We start from the raw sequence: 21,696 nt of genomic DNA, 5'->3' as shown, positions 1-21,696 counted from the left end.
AGGGGGGGGGGGAAGCGCCCGGGGCGGCCCCCCCCAGCCCCGCCCCCGCCCCGGGCCCCTCCGGCCCCGCGTGCCCCCCAGAGCCCCCTCCCCACATCCCCACTGCCCCACGCCCCCAAGGCACCCCCAGACTCAATCACGCCCCCCCCACACCCATCCCGGCTGCAATGCCCCCCCCCCCATGAGAAGAGCCCGGCCACAACCCCCCCGGGACGGGGGGGGGGCTCGTGAATGTGGGGGCACGGATAGGGGCTCATGAATAGCACAAGGGGGGGCCGGGGCACAGAAACGCTTCCCGGCCCCCCCCCCAACCCTAGGCCCCCCCCCCCCGTCCCCGCCCCCCCCCCAGCCCAGCCCTGGAGCTCAGAGCGGGGGCCGGTGCCAGCCCCGGCGGCGGAGCAGCCGCGGGAACGTAAACAGCAGCTGCGCCTGGGCGGCAGCGCCGGGGGGCCGGGGGGGGCCGGGGGCCAAACCGGGGGGGACGCAGCACCCGCTGTGTGTCTGCAACTGGGGGCACTGGGATGCGCTGGGGCGGCGTGCTCTGCCCGGGGTCATGTGGGGTCATGGGGGGGGGGCTGCATCTGACCCACGCTGGGGACCCCCCCACCGGAACCACAGTGCGGCCCCCAGACATGGTCCTCAGCAGGGTGGGCTCCACACGGCTCCAGTCCCTGCTCCAGTGCTGGGACTGGTCCCAGTCCTGCTCCAGTGCTGGGACTGGTCCCAGTGCTGGTCCTGGTCCTGGTACTGGTCCCAGCGCTGGCCCCAGTTTCAGGCTGGTGCCGGGTCCTGGCCTGGTGCCAGGCTCCAATCTCTGTGCTGGTCCCAGTCCCAGTGCTGCAACCAGTCTGGCATGCAGTCCCAGTGCTGGGACCCAGTCCCGGTTCTGGTCCCAGTCCTGATCCTGGCTCTGGGTCCTGGTTCTGGTCTCCGACCCATTGCTGGTCCCAGTCCCATTGCTGGTCCCAGTCCCATTGACAGTTCCAGTCCCATTGCTGGTCCCAGTCCCATTACTGGTCCCAGTCCCATCACCAGTCCCAGACCCAGTCCCGTTGCTGGTCCCAAACACGGTTCCTTTACTGGTCCCAGTCCCACTGCTTGTCTCAGTGCCAGTCCCTGTCCCAATCCCAGTGGCAGTCCCTGTTCCTGTCCCAGTCCCAGTGCTGGTGCTGGTGACAGTTCTGGTCCCGGTCCCAGTTCCGGTCCTGCTTCTGGTCCCATATCCCAATCCCAGTCCCAATCCCCATCCCAGTCTTGGTACTGGAGACACTGGGATGTGCTGGGGCAGTGTGCTCTGCCCAGGGTCATGTGAGGTCATGGGGTGGGGGGGGAGGGGGCTGCATCTGACTCTCACTGGGGACCCCCCCACCAGCCCCACAGTGCAGCCCCCAGACACGGTCCCCCACCGGGTGGGCTTCACACAGCCAGTCCTGCTCCAGTGCTGGTACTGGTCCCAGTGCTGGACCTAGTATTAGTACTGGTCCCAGTCCTGCTTCTGCGCTGGGACAGGTCCCAGTGCTGGTCCTAGTACTGGTACTGGTCTCCGTGCCGGTCCTAGTACTAGTACTGGTCCCAGTGCTGGTCCTAGTACTGGTACTGGTTCCAGTCCTGCTCCAGTGCAGATCCCTGTCCCAGTCCCAGTCCCGGTCCTACTTCTGTTGCTGATTCCAGTTCCAGTTCCAGTCCCAGTCCCAGTCCTGGTTATGGTCCTGGTCCCCGTCCCAGTCCCGGTGTCGGTCCCTGTCCCAGACCCGGTCCCAGGCCCAGTCCCAGTCCCAATCCTATTACTGGTCCCTGTCCCATTGCCGGTCCTGGTCCCGGTCCCAGTCCCTGCCCCGGTGCCAGTCCCAGTCCCAGTGCCTTTGCTGGTCCCAGTCCCGGTTCCGTTACTGGTCCCGGTGCCGGTGCCAGTCCCAGTCCCAGTCCCAGTCCCGGTGCCGGTGCCGGTCCCGGTCCCAGTCCCGTTCCCGTTCCCGTTCCCGGTGCCGGTCCCGGCGGGGCCGCTCCGCCCGCCCCTGTCCGAGGTGCTGAAAGCGGCGGCGGCCCCGGCCCTGCCCCGGCCCTGCCCCGACCCGCGCGGTGCCAGCGGGCTCCCAGCGGGCCGAGCCGAACCGGGACGGGACGGGCCTGGAGGAACCGAGCCGAGCCAGGACGGGACGGGCCTGGCCGAGCCGTGCTGAGCCGAGCCGAGCCGAGCCGCGCCGCTCCCGCACTGCCCCGGGTCCCCAGGAGGCTGCGAGGGACCCCGCGGCTGCCCCACGGGCGGACCCACGCGGGAGGGGCCGGGCCGTGGGCGGGGGGCTGCGGGCAGGACAAGCCCCGAGCCCCCGCCCCGCCTGCCCCCGGGGCCGCCCCCGGCCCCCCCCCCGGCACCCCCCGGCACCGGGGCCGTCCGGTCACCGCCCCCCGAGGGGGGCGCAGCCAATGGGGTGAGCGTCCGGCGGTGACGGACAGCCCTGTCCCGCCTCCGGGGGGGCGCGGGGGTCGGGGTAGGGGCGGGGGGGCAGGAGGGGGGCGGCGGGCGGCGACCCCCGTGCGGCGGGGCCGGGTGGGCGCCCCCGGCATGGGGCTAGGGGGGTCCCACGCCCCCCCCCCTCGGGACCGGCTGCCCAGAGCTGCCCTCGGGGCTGGGGGGCGCACCCGGCGCTGCCCCCGCGGCGGCACCCCCGGGCCGTGGGGCGCTGCCCCCGAGCGGCAGCCCCGGGGGGGTCCCCAGGACGTGTCCCACGAGGGGGCTGCCCGGGTCCTGCCCCCCCCCAGCTCCCTGCCCGGACTCCCTCCCTGCCCCCCCGCGCCCTCCCCAGGCGTTGCTTTCCTCCAAGGCGCAGGAAGGAAACTCTCGGGGCGCGGTTTCCCGTCCCCTGCCGCCCCCCCCCGAGTCCCGGCAGTGCTGCGGAACCCCTGGCCGGACAGACCCGGCCGGGCCCCCCCGGGGCACCCCGCTCTGTCCCCGCCGCGCCCCCCCAATCCCGTGGGGTTTGAGCCCCACTCCCGGGACCCCCGGGACCACCCGCCCCCCCCACCCCCTGCCCCCCGGGGTCCCCTCGCCCCGCTCGGAGCATCCCCGCGGGTACCCGACGGGACCCCCACACTTTACCCCCCCCCGCCCAGTGTGTCCCCCCCGGCCTGCGCCCCCTAAACCGTGGCGGGGCCCCCGTAGGGTGCCCTGCGAGGGGGGGCCGGCAGCGGCCGGGCGGCATCAATGGCAGGAACTGGGTGGGGGCCCGGCCGGGGGGGGGCCGGGGCGCACCTCCGGATGTCCGCCGGGGGGCCAGGGGGGCGCGGGGCCGTGGGCACCCACGGGGGGCACCGCGACCACCCCCCCACGGCAGCACCGCGGCTCCCCGGGGGGTCTCCCGAGCGCGACCCTTGCCCCGCCGCGTCCCGCGTGGGTCCCGCGTGGGGTCCGCGGCAGCAGCGGGGGGGGGGGGGGGCCCCCCCTGTGTCCGCTCCCCCCTCCCCACGCGGCCGGGCTCGGGCGGGCGCCGTCCACCGCGCGCCCCGCGCTCGGGGTCCCGCGGCCCCGCGCCCACGCCCCCGCCGCCGTCCCGCGTGGCGGCCGCCCCCTGACGCGCGGGGAGGGGGGCACGGCTCCCCCCGCGCCTTATCCCCGCCGGAGGAAGCGGCCGAACCCTGCCCGGCGGCTCAGTGGCGGCGCGATGGGGAACCTGCCGGCCGTGCTGCCCGGCGCTGCCCGCTCCTGCGGCCTCGGCCTCTGCTCCCGGCAGCTCAGCCCTGCGCCCGACGAGGGGCCCGGCCCCGATAATAAGGGCAGGTGGGTGCTGGGGGGGGGGCGCGGGTGGGGGGGGGGCTCGGCGGGACCCCCGTCTCCGTCCGCTGTCCGGGACGGGTCTCACGGGGACGGCCCCGGGGGTGCCCTCGCCCCACGGAGCTGCGGCCCCACGGGAGACGTGGACGCGGTGGGACGGGGGGCGCAGCCACGGGAACCCCCCCCGTTCGCCCCCTGCCCTCGCTGCCCCACGGCGTGCCCGGGGCTGTCCCGCTGCCACCCCCCTGCCCCGCGGCACCCGTGGGACACGTGGGAGCCCAAGGGGGCGAGCTGGGGAGGGTGGGACTTGGGATTGGGACACGGGGGGTGAACGGGGATGGGACGTGAGCCGTGTCGGGACAGGGGGGGACACCGCAGCCCCCGTGGGGACAGGATGGCGTTAACCCCTTCGGGTGGCGGGGCCCGGCTCTGACTCACGCCTATTGTTCACACTTGCACGCACGAGGCCGAGGAACGCCCCAAGCCAGCACCAGCTCCTCACCCCACGCCTGTCCCACACCCCACGGGGGCCTGGGGACACCGAGGGCAGAGGGGTGTGGGAGATGCCCCCCCTCACCCCAGCACCGCGCCCCATTGCCCTCAGTACCCCCCTGCCGCCCCCTCTCCCGCCTGTCCCCCTCATCCCCATCCCCTGGGGGGCCGGGAGGGTCCCCAAGCATCGGAGCCACGGGGCTGAGCGTGGGGAGGGGTCCCCAGGCTCAGGGCTGCCTCCCCCCAGCCCGGTGCCCGTGCGCCCCACGGAGCCCACGCGCTTCGCCCGGCTGAAGAACTGGGAGACCGGGAGCATCGCCTACGACACGCTCTGCGCCCAGGCCGAGCAGGTGGGGGCCGGGGTGGGGGCTTGGGGGGGCTGTGGGGTGCGGGGCCGGGCCGGTGCCCCCGCGGATCCCAGCCTCTGCCGCCCCCCCAGGAGCTGCCGTGCTCGGGGCGGCGCTGCCTGGGCTCCCTGGTGCTGCCCAAGCAGCTGCCGGCCCCCGGCACCGAGGGTGCCCGCAGCGGCCCCGAGCTGCTGGCCCTGGCCCGGGACTTCATCAACCAGTACTACGCGTCCATCCGGCGGTGAGTGCGGCCGGGGGTCTGCCCCACAGCACCCCACAGCCCCGTCCCTGCTCCATGGCACCCCACAGCCCCAACCCATCCCCGTTTCAGGGCACCCCACAGCCCCGTCCCCATCCCCACCCCACAGCACCCCACAGCCCATCTCCGTCCCAGGGCACCCCACAGCCCCGTCCCTGCTCCAGAGCACCCCACAACCCCATCCCTGCCCCAGGGTACCCCACAGCCCAACCCATCTCCGTCCCAGGGCACCCCACAGCCCTGTCCCTGCTCCAGGGCACCCAAAATCCCCGTCCCCATCCCCACCCCACAGCCCCATCCCTGCCCCAGGGCACCCCACAGCCCTGTCCCCATCCCCATTACAGGGCACCCCACAGCCCCGAACCTGTCCAAGAGCACCCCACAGCCCCATCCCCACCCCACAGCCCAGTCCAACCCCACAGCACGCAAATCCTCATCCCTGCCCGGGGCACCAAAACACCCCTTCCCCTCCCCAAAGCCCCCACTTGGAGCTGGGAGCTCCAAGGACACTGCCTCCCCCTCCTGCCTGTGCCCCCCTCGCTGCACCCTGAGCATCCCAAGCCCCCAGGGTCCCCCCCCCATCTCCGGGCTGCCCCCCAAACCGGTGTTGGGTTGAGCTGAGTGGGTGCCCGCAGGGACAACTCCCCGGCGCACGCGCAGCGGCTGCGGGACGTGGAAGCAGCCATCGAGGCCACGGGCACCTACCAGCTGCTGGAGCCCGAGCTGATCTTTGGGGCCAAGCAGGCCTGGCGCAACGCCGCCCGCTGCGTCGGCCGCATCCAGTGGAACAAGCTGCAGGTGAGGGTGGCAGAGCCCCACCGGGCTGGAGGGGTGCCCCGGGGTTGGGCACGCTGTGGGGCTGGGGATGGAGGAGGCAGCGGCACCCCCTGCCCCACAGGTGTTTGATGCCCGGGACTGCGCCAGCGTGGGGGAGATGTTCGGGTTCCTCTGCACCCACATCCAGTACGCCACCAACCGCGGCAACATACGGTGAGAGGGAGCACCAACGGGGGTGGGGTGGGGTGGGATGGGGATGGGGATGGGATGGGGATGGGGATGAGATGGGGATGGGATGGGGATGGGATGGGATGGGATGGGATGGGGATGGGATGGGATGGGGATGGGATGGGATGGGATGGGATGGGATGGGATGGGATGGGATGGGATGGGATGGGATGGGATGGGGATGGGGATGGGATGGGGATGGGATGGGGATGGAGATGGGGATGGGGTGGGGACAGCAATGAGGACCTGGGGGGCCGTTTGGTGACCTCCCCCCTCTCTGCAGGTCGGCCATCACCATCTTCCCCCAGCGGGTGCCGGGCCGGGGCGATTTCCGCATCTGGAACTCGCAGCTGATCCGCTACGCCGGGTACCGGCAGCCCGACGGCTCCGTGCTGGGCGACCCGGCCAACGTGGACATCACCGAGGTGGGGGCCCGGGGCCACCCTGCTGCCCCGGCACCGGGTGAGGGCACCGCAGCCCCCCCCCCTAATACCTCCTGCGCCCCCAGCTCTGCGTGCACTACGGCTGGAGCCCGGGGAACGGGCGCTTCGACGTGCTGCCCCTGCTGCTGCAGGGCCCCGACGAGGCCCCCGAGCTCTTCCCCCTGCCGCCGGAGCTGGTCCTCGAGGTGCCCCTCACGCATCCCACGTGAGTGGGTCCGGGCTCCCCCGTGTCCCCTGCCCGTGGATCGGGGGCTGCCCCAACGCGTGGGCACGGCCACGGGTTTGGGGACGGGGTGGGGGCTCCTCGTGCTCATCCCAGCGCAGCCCTGGAGCAGGGGGCAGGAGTGGGGACGGGAGGCGGGGGTGGAGGTGGGGGGTCTGCGATGGGGGCCGGTGCGGGACCCTGGGCTGCATCCCCCTCCCCACGCAGGCTGGAGTGGTTCGGGGAGCTGGGGCTGCGCTGGTACGCGCTGCCCGCCGTCTCCAACATGCTGCTGGAGATCGGGGGGCTGGAGTTCCCCGCGGCCCCCTTCAACGGCTGGTACATGAGCAGCGAGATCGGCACCAGGAACCTGTGCGACAGCCACCGCTACAACCTGCTGCAGGTGAGCGCCGCGGCGCCACGGGGCTGGGGGGGGAGCTGGGGGCCGGGGGGGGTCCCAACGAGCCTGCGTCCCCCCCGACAGGAGGTGGCCCTGCGCATGGGGCTGGACACGCGCAAGACCTCGTCCCTCTGGAAGGACAAAGCCGCCGTGGAGGTGAACATCGCCGTGCTGCACAGCTACCAGGTGGGCTGGCACGGCCGGGGGCACCGCGGCCTCGGGGGGGTGGTGCTGGGGGCACAGCCGGGGGGACACCCCCAGGGCACAGCTTGTGCCCGGGGCATTGGCCACCGCCTGACCCCTGTCCCCGCAGGTCGCCAAAGTGACCATCGTGGACCACCACGCGGCCACCGAGTCCTTCGTGAAGCACATGGAGAACGAGCTGCGGACGCGGGGGGGGTGCCCGGCCGACTGGGTCTGGATCGTGCCCCCCATCTCGGGCAGCCTCACCCCCGTCTTCCACCAGGAGATGGTCAACTACCAGCTCTGCCCCACCTTCCGCTACCAGGTGCGCACAGACCCTTCCCCTTCCCCTTCCCCTTCCCCTTCCCCTTCCCCTTCCCCTTCCCCTTCCCCTTCCCCTTCCCCTTCCCCTTCCCCTTCCCCTTCCCCTTCCCCTTCCCCTTCCTTTCCCTTTCCCTTTCCCTTTCCCTTTCCCTTTCCCTTTCCCTTTCCCTTTCCCTTCCCCTTTCCCTTTCCCTTCCCCTTTCCCTTTCCCTTTCCCTTTCCCTTTCCCTTTCCCTTTCCCTTTCCCTTTCCCTTTCCCTTTCCCTTTCCCTTCCCCTTCCCCTTCCCCTTCCCCTTCCCCTTCCCCTTCCCCTTCCCCTTCCCCACCCCATCCCCTCCCCACCCCACGGGTCCTTCCCCACTCCTGACCCCCTGCCCTCCCGCAGCCCGACGCCTGGAAGGTCTACGTCTCCAAAGGCACCACCGTCACCCGGAGGAAGACCTTCAAGGAGGTGGCCAAGTAGGTGGCAGCCCCGGGAGGGCGCGGGGGCCGGGGCAGGGCCGGCGCTGAGCCTCTCGGCCCCGCAGCGCGGTGAAGATCTCGGCCAAGCTGATGGGGCACGTGATGGCGCGGCGCGTGAAGGCCACCATCCTGTACGCCACCGAGACCGGCAAGTCGCGCACCTACGCCTGGAGCCTCTGCCAGCTCTTCCGACGTGCCTTCGACCCCAAGGTGGGCAGAGGGGACTGGGGGGGACGGGGGAGTGCAGGGGGGGGCCCGGCCATCGGAGCCCATCCTGCCCTTCACCCCGCAGGTGGTGTGCATGGACGAGTACGACATCGTGTCCCTGGAGCACGAGACCCTGGTGCTGGTGGTGACCAGCACCTTTGGCAACGGGGACCCGCCGGAGTGCGGGGAGGTGAGGGGATGGGGATGGGATGGGGACGGGATGGGGACGGGATGGGGATGGGGATGGGATGGGGACAGAACGGGGATAGGGCCGTGACCTGTGCCTCCCCACAGAGCTTCTCCAAGGCGCTGATGGAGATGTCCTCGCCCTACACCAGCGCCTCGCAGGCTGAGCCACCCAAGTGAGCGTGGGGGCCACGGGTGTCCCTGTCCCCCCCCCGCTATGGGGCCAGCTCCCCCTGCCTGTCCCGGGCACTGGGAGCCCCCTACCCTGCTCACACCACCCCCCACAGGAGCTACAAGCTGCGCTTCAACAGCGTCTCGCAGTCGGACCAGCTCGTGGCCTCCTGGAAGAGGAAAAGACGGCAGCTGAGCAACACGGACAGTGCGGGAACACTGGGGGCACTGCGGTACGGGGACGGGGGGGTGGGGGGTGGGGGGGGGATGGGGATGGGGATGGGATGGGGATGGGGATGGGGATGGGATGGGGATGGGATGGGATGGGATGGGATGGGATGATTGGGATGGGAGGGGGATGGGATGGGATGGGGTGTGGATTGGGTGGGATGGGGATGGGGATGGGGATGGGATGGGGATGGGATGGGGATGGGATGGGGATGGGGATGGGATGGGGATGGGGATGGGATTGGATGGGATGGGGATGGGGATGGGGATGGGGATGGGATGGGGATGGGATGGGGATGGGGATGGGATGGGATGGGGATGGGATGGGGATGGGGATGGGATGGGATGGGGATGGGGATGGGATGGGATGGGGATGGGGATGGGATGGGGATGGGGATGGGATGGGATGGGATGGGGATGGGGACGGGATGGGGATGGGGATGGGATGGGATGGGATGGGGATGGGATGGGGTGTGGATTGGGTGGGATGGGGATGGGGTGATGGCCTCTGCCCCCTCTGGAGTAGGAATGTGTCCATGGGCACCCCCCAGGTCCCTATGGCAGAGTGGGTCTGGGGGCACCCCGCTCAGTGCCCCCCCATACCTCCAGGTTCTCCGTCTTCGGGCTGGGGTCCCGGGCGTACCCCCACTTCTGCGCCTTCGCGCACGCGGTGGACACGCGGCTGGAGGAGCTGGGGGGGGAGCGCATCCTGCCCATGGGCGAGGGGGACGAGCTGTGCGCGCAGGAGGAGTCCTTCCGCACGTGGGCCAAGCTCGTCTTCCAGGTCAGCAGGGAGGGGGCCCGCGGGGCAGGGACCCCCAGGGCCGGGCCTGGCGCCCACCTCTGGCCCTGCTGCCCCCCCCCAGGCCGCCTGCGAGACCTTCTGCGTGGGGGACGGGGCGGAGGCGGCGGCCGAGGAGATCTTCGCCCCCCAGCAGGGCTGGAAGCGCCAGAAGCACCGGCTGGCCGTGCAGCCCGAGGCCACCGACATCCTCACCGGTACCGTGCGCCCCACGGAGCCCTGGCACGGGCCCACCCCCACCAGCCCCCTGCGGGACCCTCCCCCAGATCTGGGACCCCCACGACGGCCAAGCCCACCCCCCAGTGCCAGGGCCCCCAGCCGGACTCCCCGTGGCCAATATTGGACCCCCACCACAAGCAGCACCCCAGCCCCCAGCCCCTGCAGCCCCCCTGCAGCCCCCAACCCCAATGACCCCCAGCCAGCCCCCCAGGCGCTGCTGCAGCCCCCACCCCTACCACATCCTGGCACCCCTCCCCATATCTCCCCCCCCAGCTCCTCCGACCCCCATCCACCCCCCCGAGCCCCCATCCCCGCTGACACCCCCTCCCCGCAGGGCTGGCCCACGTGCACAAGCGCAAGGTGTTCCCGTGCACGGTGCTGTCGGTGGAGAACCTGCAGAGCGAGGCGTCCAGGTGAGCCCCGCGCCCCCGTCACCCCCCCAGCCCCATTGGGGACCCCCTGCCCACGCCGTGCCCTGTGTCCCCCCCCCCTCCACAGCCGTGCCACCATGCTGGTGCGCCTGGATGCCGCGGGGCAGCCCGAGCTGCAGTACCTGCCCGGGGACCACCTCGGCGTCTTCCCCGCCAACCGCCCCGAGCTGGTGCAGGAGCTGCTGGAGCGCGTGGAGGACCCGCTGCCCGCCGATGAGCCCGTCCTGGTGGAGGTCCTGGAGAAGGACAGCAGTGGTAGGGCCCCCGGGGACGGTCCCCAGAGACCCCGCGTGGGGGCTGCACCCGCAGCGGGACCCCCACCGGGGCTGCCTGGGAATGGGGCGGCTCCTGATGTCTGACCATGCCACGCTCCTTCTTGGGGAGAGCACCCCTCCTTCCCCACCCCTTCCTTCCCCACCCCATCCCCATCCCATCTCCATTCCTATCCCCAGCCCCTTCCCTATCCCCTTCCTCATCCCCATCCTCCTCCCATCCACATTCCCTTCCCCATCCCCTTCCCAATCCCAATCCTCATCCCCTTCCCCATCCCTTCTCTTCCTCTTCCCCTTCTTCATCCCCCTTCCACATCCCCTTCCCCTCCCCTATTCCCTTCCCCATCCCTTTCCCCATACTCCTTCCCCATCCCCATCCCCATCCCCATCCCCATCCCCATCCCCAATCAACATCCCGTTCCCCATCCTCATCCCCTTCCCCATCCCCTCTTTTCCTCTCCCCCTTCCACATCCCCTCTCCCTCCTCTATCCCCTTCCCCATCCCCATCCCTGCCCCTGTCCCCCCGCCCCCGTCCCCACACCCACCCCCCGCTGTCCCGCAGGCAGGTTCCCCGGCCACAAGTCGAGCTGGGTGCCGCAGAGCCGCCTGCCCCCCTGCACCCTGCAGCAGGCGCTCACCTTCTTCCTGGACATCACGGCCCCCCCGAGCCCCCAGTTCCTGCAGCTCCTGGCCACGCTGGCGCAGGAGCCGGCCGACCGCGAGCGCCTGCAGCAGCTCAGCCAGGTTGGGGCCGGGGGGGCTGGGGGGGGACGGGGCTGGTGCTGGGGGTGGGGGCAGTGGTGGGTGCTGGGCTGCCGGGACCCTGATGGGCTGGGTGCTGGGATATGGGGATAGTGGGATGCTGGGATGCTGGATATGAGGATACTGGGATGCTGGATATGGGGATACTGGGATATGGGGATATGGGGATATGGGGATAATGGGATGCTGGATATGGGGATACTGGAATATGGGGATATGGGGATAATGGGATACTGGGATGCTGGATATGGGGATACTGGGATGCTGGGATACTGGGATGCTGGGATAAGGGGATATGGGGGTATTGGGATGCTGGATAAGGGGACATTGGGATACTGGATACTGGGATATTGAGATTTTGGGGTGCTGAAATAGTGGGATATTGGATACTGGAATCCCAGGATACTGGTGTGCTGGATACTGGGATGCTGAGATACTGGGATGCTGAGATATTGGGATGCTGGATATTGGATGCTGGATACTGAAATGCTGAGATAATGGGATGCTGGATGCTGAATACTGGGATCCTGAGATACTGGGATGTGGAGATACTGGATGCTGGATACCAGGGTGCTGAATACTGGGGCAGTGAACACTGGGATCCTAGGATACTGGGATGCTGAGATACTGGGATGCTGGATAGTGGGATCCAGGGACACTGGGCTGCCGGATACTGGGCTGCTGTGGTGCCGGGCTGCAGGGACAGGGGCACCCTGCTGGCGGGGTCCCTGCGCGTGTCCCAGCGGTGCGTGCTGCAGGACGCCCGTCTGTACGAGGACTGGAAGTGGTTCCGCTGCCCCACGCTGCTGGAGGTGCTGCAGGAGTTCCCCTCGGTGGGGCTGCCGGCGCCCCTGCTGCTCACCCAGCTGCCGCTGCTGCAGCCGCGCTACTACTCCATCAGCTCCGCGCCCGGCCCCTGCCCCGGACAGATCCACCTCACCGTGGCCGTCGTCACCTACCACAGCGAGAGTGAGCGGGGATGGGGACGGGGACAGGGGTGGGGGGGACAGGGGCTCGGTGATGGTGCCCCCCAGCCCCGTGGCTGCTGCGTGGCACCAGGGCACCGCCAGTCCTCAGGGAACCCCCAAAATCCCTGGAGTACTTCCAGGTCCCCAGGGCACCATCAGCGCCCCCGGGGCACCTTGGGGTCCCCCAAGGAATTTCCACCCCCCCCCCAGGGCACCGCCAGTCCCTGGGAAACCTCCTTGTGCCTGGGGTACCTCGGGGTCCCCAAGGCACCGCCACTCTCTGGGCACCTCAGGGTCCCCCAAGGAATTTCCACCCCCCAGGGCACCACCAGTCCCCGGGGAACCCCCCAAATCCCTGGGGTACCTTGTGGTCCCCAGGGTGCCACTAGCCCCTGGGCAATCTTGGGGTCCCCCAAGGAATTTCCACACCCCCCAGGGCACCGCCAGTCCCCGGGTACCCCGGGGTCCCACCCTGCCCAGCCCCTCCTCACAGCCCGGGGGTCCCAGCAGCCGTCCCCACGGCCCCGTGCAGCCCCCGTGTCCCACGGCACTGCGGGTCCCAGCCCCCAGCCCCACCGTGGGGCTGCCCGGGCCGGGGTCCGCGTGCCAGGGCCGTGCCTCTCGCCCGCAGACGGCCAGGGCCCGCTGCACCACGGCGTCTGCTCCACGTGGCTGGCGCGGCTGCAGCCCGGGGACACGGTGCCCGCCTTCATCCGCGGGTGAGGGACCGCGGCACCGCGCCCCCAGCCCCAAAACGCGTTTCCCTGCGTGCCTCCGGGCCATCACCCCCAAAACTACATCCCCCAGCATGCCTCGGTGCTATAACCCACCAAACTACATTTCCCAGCATGCCCTGGTCCTATAGCCCCTGAACTACATTTCCCAGCATGCCTCAGGTCCCAGCCCCAAAACTACATTTCCCAGCACGCCTTGGTCCCTCAGACCCCCCCCACCCCCAAACTCCATTCCCCAGTACGTCCTGGTGCTCCCAAAACTCCACCTCCCAGCATGCCTCGGTGCTCCGCCCCTCCCCAAACTACATTTCCCAGCATTCCTCGGTGCCCCCCCCCCCCCACCCCAAATCCACCTTTCCGTGCCCCCCCAGCCCAAGCCCGCTGTCCCCGAGCCCTCCCCCAGCGCCTTTCCCCCCGTCCCCTCCCCGGACTACACCTCCCAGCATGCCCCACGCTCCCCGTCCTACACCCCCCGGGACTACATCTCCCGGCGTGCCCCGCGCCCGCCGGACTGACCCCGCCCCCTCCCTGCTAACCCCGCCCCCGTCCGTCTGGTCCCGCCCCGTGTGACCCCGCCCCTCCCGTCTGACCCCCCCGTCTGGCCCCGCCCCTCCCGTCTGGCCCCACCCCGTCTGACCCCGCCCCTCCGTCTGGCCCCGCCCCCCGCAGCGCCCCCTCGTTCCGGCTGCCCCCCGCGGCGGACGCCCCGTGCATCCTGGTGGGACCCGGCACCGGCGTGGCGCCCTTCCGCAGCTTCTGGCAGCACCGCATGCACCAGCTGCAGGACGCGGGTGCGGCACCGGGACGGCGGGCGGGGGGACACCTCGGGGGCAATGGGACATTGGGTGGAGGGACGTGGGGACACCACGTGTGGGGATACCGGGGCACCGGGACATGGGGACATGGTGCATGGGGACATTGGGTTGCAGGGATGCCATTCATGGGGACATGGGACACTGGGACACCATGCATGGGGACACAGGGACGCTGTGCATGGCGATATGGGGGCACCGGGACATGGGGACATGGTGCATGGGGACATGGGACACAACGACACTGTGCATGGCAATATGGGGACACTGGGACATGGGGACATGGGGCATGGGGACACTTTGGGAGCAAGGGGACATCGGGTGGGGGTACATGGGGACACCACATGTGGGGATATGGGGGCACCAGGGCATTGGGACACTGTGCGTGGGGATATCATACATGGGCACACCTCAGGGGCAATGGGACATTGGGTGGAGGGACATGGGGACACCACACGTGGGGATACCGGGGAGGGGTGGGTGCAGGGCTGTGGTGGCAGTGGGGTGCGGGACGGGGGGCGCGGGGCTCGGGGGGGTGCTGCAGCCGGGTGCTGCCCCCGCAGGCGGCCCCCTGGGCAGCATGGTGCTGGTGTTCGGGTGCCGCTCGTCCGCGCTGGACCACATCTACCGGCAGGAGATGGAGGAGGCGCGGGAGTGGGGGGCCCTCAGCCAGGTCCTCACCGCCTTCTCCCGGGAGCCCGACACCCCCAAGGTGGGACGGGGACAGAGACCGGGGACGGGGTGGAGGTGGGGGCCAGGGCGAGACAGGGACAGGAACGGGATGGGGACGGGGACAGGGCTGGGGGCGCACAGAGGGAGGGAGGCGGGGCTGGTTGGGGACATGGTGGGGACAGGGACACGGGGATGGGGACGGGGGCCATGCGGGGGTCTCAGCCAGCCCCGCGCCCCCAGGCCTACGTGCAGGACGTGCTGCGGACGCAGCTGGCGGAGGAGGTGCACCGGGTGCTGTGCCAGTGCGCCGGGCACATGTACGTGTGCGGGGACGTGACGATGGCCACCGAGGTGCTGCAGACCGTGCAGCACATCCTGGTGCAGCAGGCCGGCATGACGCTGGGGCAGGCAGGGGACTTCATCAGCGAGCTGCGGGTAAGGGACCGGGGGGGCACACGGACAGGGAGGGCCCGGGGAGGGTGCCCGGAGCCGCTGTCCCCACCGCCCGCTCCCCGCAGGACAAGAACCGGTACCACGAGGACATCTTCGGCCTCACCTTCCGCACGCAGGAGGTGGCGTTCCGCATCCGCAGCCAGTCCTTCTCCATGCAGGAGCGCCGGCACCCGCGCCCGGCCCCCTGAGCGCGCCGGGGACCCCCCCGTGCCCCCCCCTGCTGCTGCCCCCCCGCTGCAGGCAGCGCCCGCCCCCGGTAAAGGTTTAGTTTTTGATAACCCCGTACGGCGTCCTGCGTCCCGGGGGGGCTCTGGTGGGGCTGGGGGTGGCAGGTGGGGGGGACAAGGAGTGGGTTGGGGTCCAGGCACCCCCAGGGGGCACGGCGCACCCCGGCGGGGCAGCACACGCAGCGCTCTCCAGCACAGGCAGTCTGTAAACCTTTATTTGCCCCTGGGGCTCCCGGGGCCGAGGGGGGGGGTCCTGCGTAACCCCAGGCTTGGCCACGGCGGTGGGGGGGCCCCGGCACGGGTGGGCAGCGGGGACGGCAGCAGCCCCGGGTGCGCCGTGCCCCCCGTATAAATATAGCACCTGGTGGGGCCGGCTGCCCCCGGCAGCGCCCCGGCCCCACGCCGCAGGCCAGGCACCGGCACGGAGGCGCAGCCACGCGGGGGTCCCCACGGTCGGGCCCCCGGCTGCAGCAGGCGGCGTCGAGCGGCCCCACGGCCCCCAGGGCCCGGCCGCCCCCTCCAGCAGCTCCCCCGGGCCGGGGGGGGGCCGGGCGCTGTCGGTGCACCCAGGAACCTGCAGGGAAAGGGGGCCGTCAGGGGCACCCTGCGGCACGTGCACCCCGGAGGGCCTGGCCCCGGGGGGGCTGAGCCTCCCCCCATCACTCACCGGCGCAGCGGGCAGCTAGCCCGTCGTCTGCTCCTCTTCCTCCTCCTCCTCCTCCTCCTCTTCCTCGGCCCAGCCTCCCAGCGGCATCTCCCGGAGCTCCCGGAGCTGAGCCTGCGAGGCGCGGGCGGCCGAGCCTGGTGCAGGGCAGGGTCAGGGCACGCTGCACCCCACGGCCCCCAAAGTGTGGGGCCGGGGGAGCCCCCCAGACAACCCCAGCTCAGCCCCACGGGCACTGGGGCCAGCACACGGCACCCCACGGCACTCACCTGCGGTCACGGAGGGCTGCTTGGGAGCCCCTGCAGCCACCCACAGCCCCACGGCCAGGGGCGCAGGGCCCTGCTGCTGCTGCTGGTGGAGCTGGGGGGGGGACAGGCAGTCACCGCTCGCTGCCCCCCCGGGGGGGCACACAGCGCGGGGTGGCTGGGCTGGGCTGGCAGGGTGGGGGGCTCGTGGCACAGGGCAGCAGGAGGGGGCTCGCGGTGACACCCAGCCAGGCGCAGGGTGGGGGGGCTGCGGCTCAGGGCTGGGGACAGGGGAGGCACTGGGGGGGCCGGGACCTCACCTCGTGCATGTAGATGGCGTGCAGGCTCATCTCGGCCGAGGCCACCTCGGCGAGCACGGCGGAGCGGCTCAGGCTGAGCAGGCGCGACTCACTCAGCAGCAAGCTGCGGGCAGAGCACAAGTACGGGGCTGGCACAGGGCGAGGGCACCCCCCTGCCCCCCACCCTGCCCCACGCCCACCCCCACAGGGCTCCGAGCCCCGGAGGCGCGGCGGCAGCACCTCTCCTCCGGGAGCAGGCGGTCGCTGTGGCAGCCGGGGCTGTCGGCGGAGGGGACGCGCGCCCGCCCGGGCAGCGGGGACGAGAGGGACGCCAGGACGCTGGCGGCGGCGCTGGCCGTGCTGCAGGGCTGGATGAAGCGCCGGTCCCGGGACACCAGCCCGCTGGCGGAGAGGATGGGGCGAGCCAGCACGCTGGCCAGCAAGCCGTCCGGCTGCGGAGACACCGCGGTCAGAGCCACCCGTGCCGTGCCAAATCCCCACCATGCTGCGCCAAATCCCCACCGTGCTGTGCCAAATCTCTGCCATGCCACCCCTCCGATTTCCCAACCCAAGGGGCACGGGTGTCCCCGGAGTGCCGCAGTCCCCATGGAGTACCCGCGCCCCACTCACCGCCGTGGCCGAGTCGTCGGAGAGCAGCGAGGTGCCCAGGGGCCCCTCGGCCAGGATGCGCTGGGCGGGCGGCGCGGCGGCCGCGTCCTGCTGCACCTTCTCCTTCAGGTGGCTGAGGAAGAGCTCGCTCTGCGGGGGCGGCTGCCAGCGCGGGTTGGTGATGGCGAAGTGCATCAGCGACAGCTCCGTCTTCCCGTTCTCGGCTTGCTGGTACACCGAGGCCTCCGTCTGCCCCGCCGACAGCCACTGCGGGGGAGTGGGGTGAGCAGGGAGAGCGGGGGGGCAGCGCTCTGCCCGGCCCCCCGGCCCCCCGGCCCCAGCCCCCTCACCTGGGGGTTGCCGTGATTGCGGATGTCGAGCTGGGCGAAGGAGCAGATATCGCCCACCCCCACCACCTCCACCGTGAAGTTGCGGAAGAAGTCGATGATGTCCAGGGCGCGGGCGGGCAGGGCGAAGATGAGGATGAGGGGGGTGAGGATGGGGCTCAGCAGCTCCTCCAGGATGAAGACCTGCGGGGGCAGGCAGAGGGGGCGTCAGGGGGCAGGAAGGGCCCCCCCCTTGCCGCGGCCGCCGGCCGGCGCTCACCGCCTTGTACTGGAAGAGCTGCGCCATCTCGTTGCGCGTCTCCGACTTGCTGGCGTTGCCCTGCCAGTGGTCGGGCATGTAGTGGATGTGCGCCAGGACGCGCTGCAGCAGCTGCTCCGGGCACCACACCATGTGCTCGTCGGGGATGAAGGACCTGAGGGGCAGGGGTGGGCGTCAGACCCCTGCCAGGCAGCCCTGGTGCTCACGGGTGACACGGCACAGTTTGGCATGGCGCACCCACCTGGCCAACGTGACCACGAGCCCCAGCAGGGTGATGGCGGTGAGGATGTGCTGCACGGTCAGCACGTCCTCGTCGTAGACGGTCAGGACGATGAGCACGGCCAGGATGGAGCCGGCGAAGAAGCCGACGTTCTTGGCCAGCACGGTGAGCAGCGGGCTGGTGAAGGAGTTCATGTACTTGGTGGCCGGCTTGTAGCCGCGGCTCAGGCGCGCCTGCAGCTCGTGGTTGAGCTCGTTGAAGTGGCGCAGGTAGTGGCGGCCGTAGAGCGACCAGCGTCGCGCGCCCAGGCTGCCCGGCTCCCGCTTGATGACCTCGGTGTAGCTGAAGAAGGCGTAGAGCACCTGCCACACCAGCACGAAGGGGCACAGCAGCAGGTTGGCCAGCCCCAGCAGCACCATGGTGCGCGCCAGGCGCTGCGCCAGCTCCAGCCGCGAGCCCGCCCGCTTGTACTGCGGCTGCAGGTTCCACTTGTTCTGGAAGAGCGAGCCGGGGCCCCAGAAGAGGAGCAGCTCCAGGTTGTACTTGAGGCCCTGCGTCAGGAAGACGACGTGGCCCAGCAGGGGCAGGCGGAAGCGGACGGGCAGCAGCGACTTGTTGACCATGGCCACGGTGTAGTTCTTGAAGCGCAGGATGCGGTGGTAGATGTCCAGCTCCGTCAGCTCCTTCTTGTGCACGCACATCTGCTGCTCGCGCTGCAGCGAGATCAGCCGCGCCTGCACCTCCTGCCAGCTGTAGTTGCACAGCCCGTCCTGCGCCCAGGAGAGGCCGGGTCACCGCGGGCACGCCGGCACCACCGCGGCACGGGCGGCCCCGGGGTGCCCGTCCCGGCGGCTCCCCGTCCGGCCCCGCTCACCGAGGGGATGTTGAGGGCCTTGATGTAGAAGGCGCGGATCTCCCAGTAGCTCAGCAGGCTGCACAGCACCTTCACCAGGCGGTACAGCCAGAACACCGCGGCCATCACCAGCAGGAAGATGACCCAGCCGTTGGCGCGGATCCTGGGCGGGCGGGATGGGTACGTACAGCTCGGGGGGGGCCCCACCGTGTCGCCGTGCCCCCCGTGCCCCCGCTGCTCACCTCTGGGCACACTGCGGCGCGGGCAGGATGGCGTCGGGCAGCGTCACCTTGCTGCGCTCCGGGGCTGGCACCTGGCTGTGGTTGAGCGGGCGGTTGGCGAAGAGGACGTCGTACTCCACGCAGCACAGCAGGAAGGTGCTGAAGGTGACGACGAACAGGAACTGCCTGGGGGGGCACGGGGCTCAGATGGATGGGGAGGGGGCACAACGCCAGCCCCCACCCCGTGGTGGCACTTACACCAGCTCGAAGAGGTCGGAGAGCATCATGCAGGCGAAGCCGTTCTTCTGGTGGAAGTGGTAGATGTTGGGCGCGCGTTAAGGAATGTGCCCGGGGTGCTGCCCCCCCCCTGCACCTCCCCACCCCCCCGCAGGCGGGCACGAGGCCCAGCAAGGATATCTTGGTGAAGAAATTATCCAGGTTCTTGATGTGGTGCCAGGAGTCTGGCGGGAGAGAAAAACACCGGGGGGGGGGGCTCAGCCGGGGCCACGTCTCCGGCCGCCCCCCCGTGCCGATGGGGGTGCCCCCACCTTGCAGCCCCTCGGTGACGTGCACCAGCAGCTCCTCCTCGCCGGGGGGGGAATCCTCCTCGTAGTCCTCCAGCCGGTGGTACTCGGCCTGCGCTGCCATCGCTGCCTCCGGCTGTGCCACCTGCGTGGGGTGGGATGGGGGTGGGATGGGACAGGACGGGACGCGTGCGCTGGCACCGGAGAGCCCCTGGCACGGGACCCCTGGCTATGGGGTGGGGATGGGGCCCCCACCCAGCCCAGCCCCGCAGGGGTGCCGTGCCGTGCCGCACTGAGCCGTGCCGCGCCAGGCTGAGCTGTCTGCCCCGGGGCCGGGCGCAGGAAATGCCGGGGAGGCCACGGAGCGCCGCCCGCGTGCCCCGAATTCGGGTGGCCTGAGCTGGCCCCGCACCGCAGCCGCGGGCACGGCCCCGGGCAGGGCCAGGCCGTTGGTCCCGTCCCACCGGCCGGACCACCGCCGGTACCCGGACCTGCTCCGTGCGGTGCCAGCGGGGGCTCAGCTGCACCCAGCATGGGGTGGTCCTGGCCCCGTGGCAGCGAGCACCCCACAGCCCGCAGGGGTGGCCGGGACCAGGGCCCAGCACCGTGCCCGGGGAAGGATGGGACCCCCATGAGCTGGGGCAGGATGGAGCGCCAGGCCCCTTGGGGAAGGATGGGGCCCCTGTAACCCCCACAAGTAGGATGGGACCCCCATAACCTAAGGCAGGATGGGACCCCCAGACCCCTTGGAGAAGGATGGGGCTCCTAGAACCTGGGGCAGGATGGGAGCCCCCATAACCCTCCCTAATAGGATGGCACCCCCAGACCCTTTAGGGGAGGATGGGACACCCATAAACCCCGAGGCAGGATGGGCCCCCCCCATAACCCTCTGAGATCAGATGGGACCCCAGACCTCTTAGGGGTGTATATGGACCCCATAGGTCCCCAAGCAGGCTGGGACCCCCAGAACCCCATGGAGGGGACAGGCCCCCTGACCCATTGGGGTAGGATGGGATGCCCCTAACCTAGGGCAGGATGGGGTCCCCCTAAACCCTCCCAGACAGCACAGGACCCCAGATCCCTTCGGGAAGAACACGACCCCATAAACACCCAGGCAGGACGGGACCCCCAACCCTGTGGGGCAGGGTGGGACCCCCGGACTCCCGCAGCAATCCAGACCCCTGTTCCCTTGGGACCCCCCCCACCCCTGGGGGCAGGCCGTGCCGTGCCCCCCCCCCAGCCCCGTACCGCCGCTCGGCTCCCGCTGCTGCTCCCCCGCCGCCGGTGCCGCGCGTGGGGCCGAGCCCGGCCCGGCCGCAGGTGAAGCCGCGCGGCCCCGCCCCGCCCGGGGCTGACTCACGGGGCCGGGGCCGGGGCCGTGATTCAGCACCGGGGGCCCAGGGGGGGGCCCGGAGAGGGGGGGGGGGGAGGCCGGGACGCGCTGTCCCCGCGCTGCCCCCCGGCATCGGGTGTCCCCGCGCGCCCCCCCCCGCCCCTGCTGTCCAAAAATAGCCGGGGGGACAAAAATAGCCGGGGGCAGCGTAAACACCGCGGGGGGGGGGTGCTGAGGGGTGCACGGCCGGGACCGGGACCCCCGCCCCCCCGGAGCCACCCCCGTCCACGCGTGGTCCCACGGGACACGCGGGAGCCCCGGGACGCGCCCCTGCGGGACTCGCTGTCCCCACGGCACCCCCCCGGTGCCGCCGCCCCCCCCCCCGCCCCGCCGCGACCCCCCGGGACACGCGCGCCCTCCTTGGCCACGGCCCCGCCGCGTCACGGCCCCGGGACACGCGTGGGGACCCCCGAGCCGGGTGGGCTCGGGCACCGGGCCCGGGCAGCGGGGCCGAGGCGGGGGCAGCGCCCGGGCCCCGTCCCGGTGTCCCCGTGTCCCCGTGTCCCCGGGTGCCCGCGTCGCGGTGTCCCCGTGTCCCCGTCCCCGTGCTCACCTGGCGGCCCCGCCGTCCTCCCCGCTGGGCGCTCACACGGCCCCGCGCCCCCCCCGGGACCGGGTCTGCGCCCCCCGGCCGGGCATGGCCGCACCGGCACCGGCACGGGGGGGGCGCCCCGGGGGCTCAGCGGGGCCCGGGAGAGGGTCGGGGTCGGGGTCCGGGCGCGGGGCGCGGAGCGAGTCCCGGTCTCGGTGCCGGTCGCGGGTGGCGGAGGGGGGGTCCCGGCGCGGTGCCGCGGGCCGGGGGGCTCCGATTCGGCCCCGCAGCGCTGGGGCCCGGGCCGCGGTGCTGGGGCTCCGCCCGCCGCTGCCGGGGCCGTCCCTCCGGAGCCCGCCCCTTCCGTGCTAAGCCGCGCCGAGCTGAGCCGTGCCGGGCTGTTCCGAGCCGTGCCGGGCCGTTCCGGGCCGGGCCGTGCCGGTACCGAGCCGTGCCGGGCCGTTCCAAGCCGTTCCGAGCCGTTCCGAGCCGTTCCAA

General features: G+C 71.7%; 2 protein-coding genes across 2 annotated transcripts; one reads left to right on the top strand and one right to left on the bottom strand.

The window, feature by feature from the left end:
• Positions 1 to 3,659: 3,659 nt before the first annotated feature.
• Positions 3,660 to 14,993, top strand: NOS3 (nitric oxide synthase 3). The gene is made up of 26 exons (XM_032182141.1): positions 3,660 to 3,775; positions 4,509 to 4,611; positions 4,701 to 4,849; positions 5,503 to 5,665; positions 5,766 to 5,857; positions 6,156 to 6,297; positions 6,381 to 6,520; positions 6,746 to 6,920; positions 7,002 to 7,103; positions 7,231 to 7,425; positions 7,811 to 7,884; positions 7,953 to 8,097; positions 8,180 to 8,284; positions 8,389 to 8,456; positions 8,568 to 8,684; positions 9,289 to 9,463; positions 9,546 to 9,678; positions 10,035 to 10,113; positions 10,199 to 10,386; positions 10,967 to 11,148; positions 11,925 to 12,135; positions 12,766 to 12,853; positions 13,538 to 13,659; positions 14,244 to 14,392; positions 14,593 to 14,787; positions 14,871 to 14,993. Exons 1-26 carry the CDS (start codon positions 3,660 to 3,662, stop codon positions 14,991 to 14,993), a joined length of 3,531 nt encoding a protein of 1,176 aa, XP_032038032.1.
• A 238-nt stretch (positions 14,994 to 15,231) lies between these two features.
• ATG9B (autophagy related 9B) lies at positions 15,232 to 21,516 on the bottom strand. The gene is made up of 15 exons (XM_032182633.1): positions 21,220 to 21,516; positions 19,298 to 19,418; positions 19,167 to 19,210; positions 19,008 to 19,072; positions 18,771 to 18,935; positions 18,550 to 18,691; positions 17,697 to 18,445; positions 17,456 to 17,609; positions 17,200 to 17,379; positions 16,871 to 17,116; positions 16,481 to 16,692; positions 16,262 to 16,364; positions 15,966 to 16,056; positions 15,700 to 15,833; positions 15,232 to 15,606 (listed from the first exon to the last, which is right to left on the bottom strand). The coding sequence occupies exons 2-14, from the start codon at positions 19,395 to 19,397 to the stop codon at positions 15,715 to 15,717; spliced, it is 2,370 nt and encodes a 789-aa protein (XP_032038524.1). The 5' UTR covers positions 19,398 to 19,418; positions 21,220 to 21,516; the 3' UTR covers positions 15,232 to 15,606; positions 15,700 to 15,714.
• Between the last annotated feature and the right edge of the window lie 180 nt (positions 21,517 to 21,696).

Source organism: Aythya fuligula, chromosome 2 (assembly GCF_009819795.1).
Source record: "Aythya fuligula isolate bAytFul2 chromosome 2, bAytFul2.pri, whole genome shotgun sequence".
NCBI lineage: Eukaryota > Metazoa > Chordata > Aves > Anseriformes > Anatidae > Aythya > Aythya fuligula.
The sequence above is the reverse complement of the archived record's forward strand: the minus strand, read 5'-3'. Positions and strand labels throughout refer to the sequence as shown.

Bases quoted from the DNA above. Each gene is read 5' to 3' on its own strand.
- ATG9B (XM_032182633.1), bottom strand. From the start codon at position 19,397: ATGGCAGCGCAGGCCGAGTACCACCGGCTGGAGGACTACGAGGAGGAT. The intron at 17,610-17,696 runs GTGGGTGCGCCA...CCTGCCCCTCAG, and splicing joins CTCGTGGTCACGTTGGCCAG to GTCCTTCATCCCCGACGAGC. The intron at 16,057-16,261 runs GTGAGGTCCCGG...TCCCCCCCCCAG, and splicing joins ACGCCATCTACATGCACGAG to CTCCACCAGCAGCAGCAGCA.
- NOS3 (XM_032182141.1), top strand. From the start codon at position 3,660: ATGGGGAACCTGCCGGCCGTGCTGCCCGGCGCTGCCCGCTCCTGCGGC. The intron at 3,776-4,508 runs GTGGGTGCTGGG...GCCTCCCCCCAG, and splicing joins GGCCCCGATAATAAGGGCAG to CCCGGTGCCCGTGCGCCCCA. The intron at 5,858-6,155 runs GTGAGAGGGAGC...CCCTCTCTGCAG, and splicing joins ACCAACCGCGGCAACATACG to GTCGGCCATCACCATCTTCC.